Source organism: Triticum dicoccoides, chromosome 2A (genome assembly GCF_002162155.2).
Source record: "Triticum dicoccoides isolate Atlit2015 ecotype Zavitan chromosome 2A, WEW_v2.0, whole genome shotgun sequence".
NCBI classification, from domain to species: Eukaryota; Viridiplantae; Streptophyta; class Magnoliopsida; order Poales; family Poaceae; genus Triticum; species Triticum dicoccoides.
Genome location: NC_041382.1, coordinates 490,168,647 through 490,176,920, shown reverse-complemented (window position 1 = coordinate 490,176,920; position 8,274 = coordinate 490,168,647). Strand labels below are relative to the sequence as shown.

General features: G+C 46.8%; 1 protein-coding gene across 2 annotated transcripts; it reads left to right on the top strand.

The window, feature by feature from the left end:
* The first annotated feature begins 2,154 nt into the window (after window positions 1-2,154).
* LOC119354990 (transport inhibitor response 1-like protein Os04g0395600) lies at window positions 2,155-6,434 on the top strand. 2 transcript variants are annotated; one of them, XM_037621759.1, is made up of 6 exons: window positions 2,155-2,539; window positions 2,653-2,751; window positions 2,841-3,576; window positions 4,253-4,748; window positions 4,843-5,659; window positions 6,001-6,434. In XM_037621759.1, exons 3-5 carry the CDS (start codon window positions 3,125-3,127, stop codon window positions 5,617-5,619), a joined length of 1,725 nt encoding a protein of 574 aa, XP_037477656.1. In that variant the 5' UTR covers window positions 2,155-2,539; window positions 2,653-2,751; window positions 2,841-3,124; the 3' UTR covers window positions 5,620-5,659; window positions 6,001-6,434. The 2 variants fall into 2 exon arrangements, with proteins under 2 accessions (XP_037477656.1, XP_037477655.1); XM_037621758.1 differs by having other exon boundaries at window positions 2,653-3,576.
* The last annotated feature ends 1,840 nt before the right edge of the window (window positions 6,435-8,274 follow it).

The following is an 8,274-nucleotide window of genomic DNA, read 5'->3' as shown; positions in this document are numbered from 1 at the left end:
CATAAAACAGTTTACTAGAAAGAATCGTGTGGGATGCGATATAAAATACCTTGGCGCACCATCTTGTCTGGCTTACGCAGGAAGTTTCGTCGTCTACAGTCCAGCGCCCCTGCTTGAACCACACTTGCGTGCCAGTTTCTCGCGGCACCGAGCGTTTTTTTGCCACCGCGGAAATATCTATCTTCCGCCCCTCCTTCTCACCAAAAGCCACATTTTCACTGTTCCTCCTTGCTTTCCAAGTTCAAACCTTCACCGCTGCTTACTGGCAGCTCAGCCTCCTCGCTGGCAACCCTTCTTCTTGCAGCGCCGCCTCCTTGCCGGTTATCCTTCTTCTTGCAGCGCCGCCTCCTCGCCGACGACCCTTCTTCTTGCAGCACCGCCTCCTCACCGGCGACCCTTCTTCTTGCTGTGCGGCCTCCTCGCCACCGACCCTTCTTCTTGCTGCGCGGCCTCGTCGATATGGTCAGGTAATCCACACCCACCCACACCATCCTCATCCTTTCTCGTCCCACATGCCCCGATCGACAGCGCGACACCTTCCACTGAAATCACTGTCCCCCTCCTCCAATTAAGCACCGCCCACAACCATTTTGCACGCAGTATAACGTGGAGCTCAGTAACATGCGGCCGCACGCGCGCATGAGGTCGCTATGGCTGCCATGCGTGCCGATCGCCAGATCTTGGAGGAGCACCTCGACTTCGAGGCCACCGTCGACACCGCCACACGATTGTGTACTTTAAAATACAGTTCGTGATGTTTGAATATACCCACGGATATAAGATTATATCCATGCCCTACCCACGACCAATCAGATCGGGTTTGGGCGCCGCCCATGGGCACAAAAGTATATCCAAAACCTATCCATTCAGATCGGATATCCATGGGTATCCATGTCCATGGGTAAAATTGTCATCCTTAGTAGTAGTACTGTATGAGGAAGAAGGCAAGAAGAAAGTAAGTTTTGCGTGACAATTTCTTCTTACAGGACGTGCTAGTCCTACTGGGCATCATTGCTGCAATGGGAGTATCATACAAGCACGTATCTGTCAGAATCGGGGCTGCGGGGAATCAAGAGGTTCGAACACTGGGTGCGCTCGCTTCTACCGCCCTACTCTACCTTGCAAACCTCACGACGAGGCTCCGACGAGCATGAGATAGAGAAGAAGAACATTGGACACGACAGTTTACCCATGTTCGGACCACTTTGCAGTGTAAAACCCTACTCCTGCTTTGTGGTTAGGATTGCTTGGGGGAGAATTCAATAAGCCAATTTTGATGAAGCTTGCCAATACATTCAATGTAGTGACCCTTGTGGCTGCAACGTATCATGTTTGCAGGTTTACTGTAATCGAATGGAAGATACGAAGTAGGGTTACGGCACTATTCTCAACTCTTGGCTGTGAGTGGATGGACGCCACAAGACTAGAACATTGTCTCCGCTGCATGATTGTATTATAAGCTAGCCCATGAGCCAAGCATTTGTGTATTGTAAAAGCACTGGATCTACGATGTAATACTATGACATGTGATGTATTCTTGGTATTTCATCCTCGACTGTGCATGCCAACTATTGGTGCAGGGACTGACACGGTAAGCGTAGAGATTCAGGCTCCTATAAGGGACCGGGTCGTGACATCAACGATTCTTGTTCCAAATTTCATTCGGTTCAAGTGATCCTTACCAGCCAATACATTTTACGGCAACGAGAATATATTGTTTTGAGGTATATCAAAACCAATACTCTTTTATAATTCTCATTTTTGACGATTCCCTTATGCCACGCATAATAAGAACTCCAAAAAGAAATTAACCAATGAGTAAATTTGGAACATTTGCTCGCAAATAAACAAACTTGCTCTACCTCCATGTTTGTTTATCAAGTGACTTATATCATCGCCATCAATAATACCCGTTTAAAAATTTCATTTGAATCAAGTGATCCTTGGTGGTGGCCAATGCATTCCTTGGCAACCAGAATATACTCTTTTGAGGTGGCCCGTTCGTATTTCGTCGACCAGTCTTTCGTACCTCACCTTTTGATCATTTCTTTTTTAATTTCTCACATCACGTAAAGACCAACCCGGTGAGGGCTGGTTTGGATGCGTGCATCTCCAGCCTCCTCCCAAGTCCTACTCCTACTACTGAAGAGAGAGAGAGAGAGAGAGAGAGAGAGAGGGAGAGCATTCCCCTCCTCCAACCTCCCCCCCAGCTGCCTCCCCTCCCAAAGCTCCCCACTTCTCCCGCTCCGGCGTCGCATTCGCCCCGCCCGCCCCGCCGATTCCCTCGGGTCTTATCCTCGCTTGCGGCCTGCCGACAGCGGGGCTCCCCTCCGCTCGGAGTCTCCCCGCGCCCCGCCGAATTTCTCGGGTCATTCTCTCCGGCGGCTCCGGGTGCGGGCTTTCGGTCCGGGGCGCCGCGGCCCGCGATCATTGCTGGAGGAGAGCTTTTTTCGCGGAGGGGTCTGGTGCGGAGTCTGCAGTACCGGCGGCGTCCATAGGTTAGATCTGGAGGTTTCGGCGCTCTGGATCTGAGCTGTTGGTAGGCTGCATTTTTTTTTTTCGTTTCCTTCTCCCCGTCGCTATTTGTTTCCTTTTTCTTAGCAAGTTCCCGGAGGCGGCAAGAACTCAGCGGTCGCTGATCTTTCTTTGCAGGTTTTGGGTGGAGGAATCGGGACTGGCGGTCGCAATCCTCCTAGCCATTTTGGTGCTGTCCGTTCTGGGTTACTAGGGGGTTTGCGTGTTCTAAATAGGGTATGGACGGCAGATGCAGTAACTACTAGTATCTCTTGAAGAAACTTCAGCTGCAGATCTGAAACCCATTTTTGTGCCCCTTGCTGTAGTTGTAGCCCTGCCAGATGAGGTGAACCAGGCCGCTTTCTAGTGCCCCCTTGCCATTGCTTGTTGCCAGTGTTGGTTGCCAGTTTTAGCTCAACAAATCTGGCTGGAGCCTGATCTGCCCAAGCCAGCATTAGTTGTGTGCTCTCTGTGTCTGGTTGAGCAAGGTTGCAGCTTCCATTTGTTGATTTCGTCGGCTTTGTTTAGTAGCTTTGATAACCTGGAGACTGCAAGCAAACAGATCCCGTCCTGCAGCTCTAGTAATAAGGTGGTGCTGGGGGAAGGCACCATGACCTACTTTCCGGAGGAGGTGGTGGAGCACATATTCAGCTTCTTGCCCGCGCAATGTGACCGGAACACCGTTTCACTTGTTTGCAAGGTATGGTATGAGATTGAAAGGCTGAGCCGGCGAACTGTCTTTGTGGGTAACTGCTATGCTGTGCGCCCTGAGCGCGTGGTGCTTCGGTTCCCCAATGTGCGGGCACTGACAGTGAAGGGGAAACCACACTTCGCTGATTTCAACCTTGTGCCACCTGATTGGGGTGGGTACGCCGGACCATGGATCGAGGCAGCAGCCAGGGGCTGCGTGGGTCTTGAGGAGCTGCGGATGAAGCGGATGGTGGTGTCAGATGAGAGCCTGGAGCTGCTTGCCAAATCATTCCCACGATTCAGGGCCCTAGTTCTTATCAGCTGTGAGGGGTTCAGCACCGATGGACTAGCAGCTATTGCAAGTCACTGCAAGTGAGTGTACTTAAAATTGCAGTTTGTTAAGGCATCATAGTTTTCTGATTTGCTGTTTTAGTTTCTGCGTGCATCTAGATCTTATGGTTTAACTTGGTGAGGTATTGAAATATGAAATGCCTTTCTTGCTCTTTTCTGATTAGCTACTAGCCTTCTTGCTTCGGTCCTGCCAGTTATTACTTGTTTGAAGCCTAGATCCAGCACTTGTTCCAATGCTATGTGCAAGTAAAGTTGAAAGGATCAAATTTGATCTGCTGCACAATTCTGTAGCTACAAAATCTCCCGAATTGCATGAGCACTCTTTCAGGGTCTGAATGATCCAGTTGCATCTGATGTCCTTAGTTAGTTATCCTGATGTTCTGTCCAAATTTTGTACCTGCCATTTTTTGACGGACCATTCTTGTGTTAGATTCGTGTATAGTATGTCTGTTATCTTTTTATTTAGCTCGTTAGACTTTACATTTTATCAGTTAATTTTGTCTATACTTCCTTTTTGGTAGGATGAATTGGTATTGTTATGCTCATGGTGCACACAATCTGCTAGGGCAGGATGCCAGTTCTGATTAATTTCATTAATGCATTATTATTATCTCATTAAAGGCACCAATCTACTCTTGTTACATGCATTTAATGGTCAATACACTGACATTGTTTTTTATATTGTTATCTGGTCTAGGCTCCTGAGGGAGTTAGATTTGCAGGAAAATGAGGTGGATGATCGAGGGCCAAGGTGGCTCTCCTGCTTCCCTGATTCCTGCACGTCCCTTGTCTCCTTGAATTTCGCCTGCATCAAAGGGGAGGTTAATGCTGGTTCATTAGAGAGACTTGTTGCTAGGTCCCCAAGTCTTCGGAGTTTGAGGTTGAATCGATCTGTGTCAGTAGATACACTCTCGAAGATATTAATGCGCGCCCCTAATTTGGAGGATCTAGGGACTGGGAACTTGACAGATGACTTCCAAGCTGAATCGTATCTCAGGCTGACCCTTGCATTGGAGAAATGCAAACTGCTGAGGAGTTTATCGGGCTTTTGGGATGCTTCGCCTTTGTGCCTTCCATTCATCTATCCTGTATGTGGGCAACTAACAGGTTTAAACTTGAGCTATGCTCCGACACTTGATTCTTCTGATGTCACCAAAATGATCAGCCACTGTGTGAAACTCCAACGTCTTTGGGTGAGTTCCCTTGCTGCCGCACTCACCTTACTATTTTTATGCTTGATTAAGACAATTCAGTACAGGGTTTGAGCCTTTATCCTGTACACTCCAGGTACTGGATTGCATCGCGGATAAGGGCTTGCAAGTGGTGGCCTCCAGTTGCAAGGATCTACAAGAACTCAGGGTATTCCCATCAGACTTCTATATCGCCGGGTATTCCCCAGTAACAGAGGAGGGACTTGTTGCAATATCCTTGGGCTGTCAAAAACTGAGCTCATTGCTATATTTTTGTCATCAAATGACGAATGCTGCACTGCTTACTATAGCTAAGAACTGCCCAAATTTCACACGGTTCAGACTCTGTATTCTTGAGCCTGGGAAGCCTGATGCCATGACAAACCAACCATTAGATGAAGGTTTTGGTGCTATTGTTCGTGAATGCAAAGGGCTAAGGCGATTGTCAATATCGGGTCTTCTCACCGACAAGGTTTTCATGTATATTGGTAAATTCGCGAAACAACTTGAGATGCTTTCAATAGCATTTGCTGGAGATAGTGATGCGGGAATGATGCATGTTATGGAAGGATGCAATAATCTGAGGAAGCTGGAGATTAGAGATAGCCCATTTGGTGATGCTGCACTCCTGGAGAATGTTACCAAGTATGAGACAATGCGATCCCTTTGGATGTCATCATGCAATGTCACAGAAAAGGGGTGCCAAATCCTTGCATCAAAGATGCCAATGCTTAATGTGGAGGTTATAAATGAGGTAGATGAGAGCAATGAAATGGATGAGAACCATGGAATCCCCAAAGTTGACAAGTTATATGTTTACCGCACAACTGCTGGGGCAAGGGATGATGCGCCAAATTTTGTTAAAATCCTATAGAGCTAGTTGAGAATTGCCTGGTATCTCCTTGCTGTATAAGGTAATCCTTCTCAAATTATCTACTTTCATTCAGAAGGTATCTTGTTTGTTTGAAGAATCTAAATTTTGAAGTTGCATTCTCTTGTTTCTCCGCAGCTCGTATGTTCCTCTAAATATGTTGTGCATGCAACACGCAACTTGCAAATGATTTTTCAAAAGATGAAAATATAGTACATAGTTGAAAATGATGTCGAACCAACTTTATTCGTCCAAATCTCCCATCTACTTCCTCACTAGATTATAGCTGCTCAATCATAGTGCCGACGCATAGAATGCTGCTGATATATCGCATGATATGATCCCCATTCCATCTGACCTCCCTATACTGGACTGCTTTTACAGATGGTCGGCGGAATGGAATCCGGCGGGGGTCTGTGGACAGTGGCAAGTCTCCCGCTGCCCCCCTCGGCTTTGCAGCGCCAGGAAAAGCCACGTCAGTGTGCTCCTTATCCTGGAGCATCTCTGTCCAGGGATCCATCATTCCCTTTTTAGCGTCTGGTCATATGGCCACTGCCTTTATCCTGTGCATTTTTCTTTTTCTTAAGAGGACCACCAACCAACCAATCCTTTCTTTTCCTTTTTCCTCTACTATGCTGTACTCCGTAGCCATTTGCTTTTGACATTGCCACAGTGGAATGTGCCTCTGCTGTCGCTGTTGCTCTTGTTGTAAACGTTTGTTTGAACCTGACCGAAACGACGATGGCCAATGATCTTGCTCCCGTGAAATCATGCAGCAGAGGCTGGAATAATTTGTTGCTCATCAGCCCATTACTTCATTTTCAGCACTTGTTACCGTCCCTTTTTTTTTTCGGAACTGCTCCACAGACGACAAGTGCAACCGATTTTCGCACGACCATGAAATCGAGCGGCTGTTGCCCTTTAAGTCGACTACATGTGCGGCTGGATTTACATCGTCGTGCATGAATCGTCCGTCTGTTGTCGTCCGTATAGCATGATTCTTTTTTTTTTAGCTAATGACATTGTGTGCGTCCGGACGAGCGCATGCCGCCTGTGCCTTTGTTTTCTCTGGTCGGGAAGCCAACCAAATCAAGCCACATCTTGCCCTTTTATGTGTTGAGAGCATCAACAACCATGGTTGACTATTCTACTGCTCTATACCACTCCGGCGCGTCGGCTGGCAGTGCCTGGACAAAGCCCATTTTGCGCACTCAACAGCCACAAACCCCATATGGACGCATCATACTGGCAGTGCCTGGACAAAGCCCATTTTGCTCACTCCACAACCACAAACTCCATATGGCTGCATCATATTTTATACAAATACATGCATAGTACGTAGGTCATAAGATAGCATAAAAACATACCAAATCGGATATCGACAAAGTTCATCCAAAAGGGCTGACATAAAAACATACTCTCTCCGTCCGGAAATACTCGTCGGAGGAATGAATGTATCTAGATGTATTCTAGTTCTAGATACATTCATTTTTATGCATTTCTTCGACAAGTATTTTCGGACGGAGGGAGTACCAAATTGGACATCGACAAAATTTATCCAAAAGGGCCGACAGAGTTTAAATTTAACCTAAATAGAAGATAAAACAACTAGGCGGGCCGCGGGTCGTCCGTTGTGTCGTTGTCTGAGGAGGATGAGATGAGGAACCCTGTCAGCGGGCGGCGTTGTTCTGCTCTGCCACGAGCCGGGCGGCTCTCTCCGCCGCCATATCTTTCTGTCGCGCTAGCTTTGCGGATTCCTTGAGCACCCGTTGGAGCGCCGATGTGTTATTTGTGACATCAACGATGGCATAAGTCTCTGTTGAGGTGTATGACTGCCGGATTGCGGCACGAGCGCCTCATTGTTGTCTAAGCCGGGTGGCAGTGGCTCCGGCACAGATCTAAATGACCCGTATCCGTGCCTCAATCTGCCCCGCGCCACCTTTTTCATCACCTGGCAACAGGCGCTGAAGAAAATATGCACTAGAGACAATAATAAAGTTGTTATTTTATATTTCCTTATTCATGATAAAATATTTATTATTCATTCTAGAGTTGTATTGATCGGAAGCTTAAATACATGTGTGAATACATAAACAAATACCATGTCCCTAGTGAGCCTCCACTAGACTAGCTCGTTGATCAAAGATGGTTAAGGTTTCCTAACCATAGACATGTGTTGTCATTTCCGTTACCTTAACATAATAATCGTTCAGTTTTATTGCTATTGCTTTCTTCATGTCAAATACATATTCCTTCGACTATGAGATTATGCGACTCTGGATGCTGAAGGAATGCCTTGTGTGCTATCAAACGTCACAACGTAACTGGGTGATTATAAAGATGCTCTACAGGTATCTCCGAAGGTGTTTGTTGAGTTGGCATAGATCAAGATTAGGTTTTGTCACTCCGAATATCAGAGAGGTGTCTCTGGGCCCTCTTGGTAATACACATCATAAGATTGCAAGCAAACGATTAAGGAGTTAGTCACGAGGTGATGTATTACGGAACGAGTAAAGAGACTTGCCGATAATGATATTGAACTAGGTATGAATATACCGACGATTGAATCTCGGGCAAATAAGATGCCGATGAACAAAGGGAATTACGTATGTTGTCATAACGGTTCGACCGATAAAGATTTTTGTAGAATATGTACGA

What these genes read in the sequence shown, in the direction of transcription:
- LOC119354990 (XM_037621759.1), top strand. Translation starts at nt 3,125, where the DNA reads ATGACCTACTTTCCGGAGGAGGTGGTGGAGCACATATTCAGCTTCTTG. An exon ending in GCTATTGCAAGTCACTGCAA is followed by an intron (nt 3,577 to 4,252) that starts GTGAGTGTACTT and finishes TATCTGGTCTAG; the next exon opens with GCTCCTGAGGGAGTTAGATT. An exon ending in TGAAACTCCAACGTCTTTGG is followed by an intron (nt 4,749 to 4,842) that starts GTGAGTTCCCTT and finishes TGTACACTCCAG; the next exon opens with GTACTGGATTGCATCGCGGA.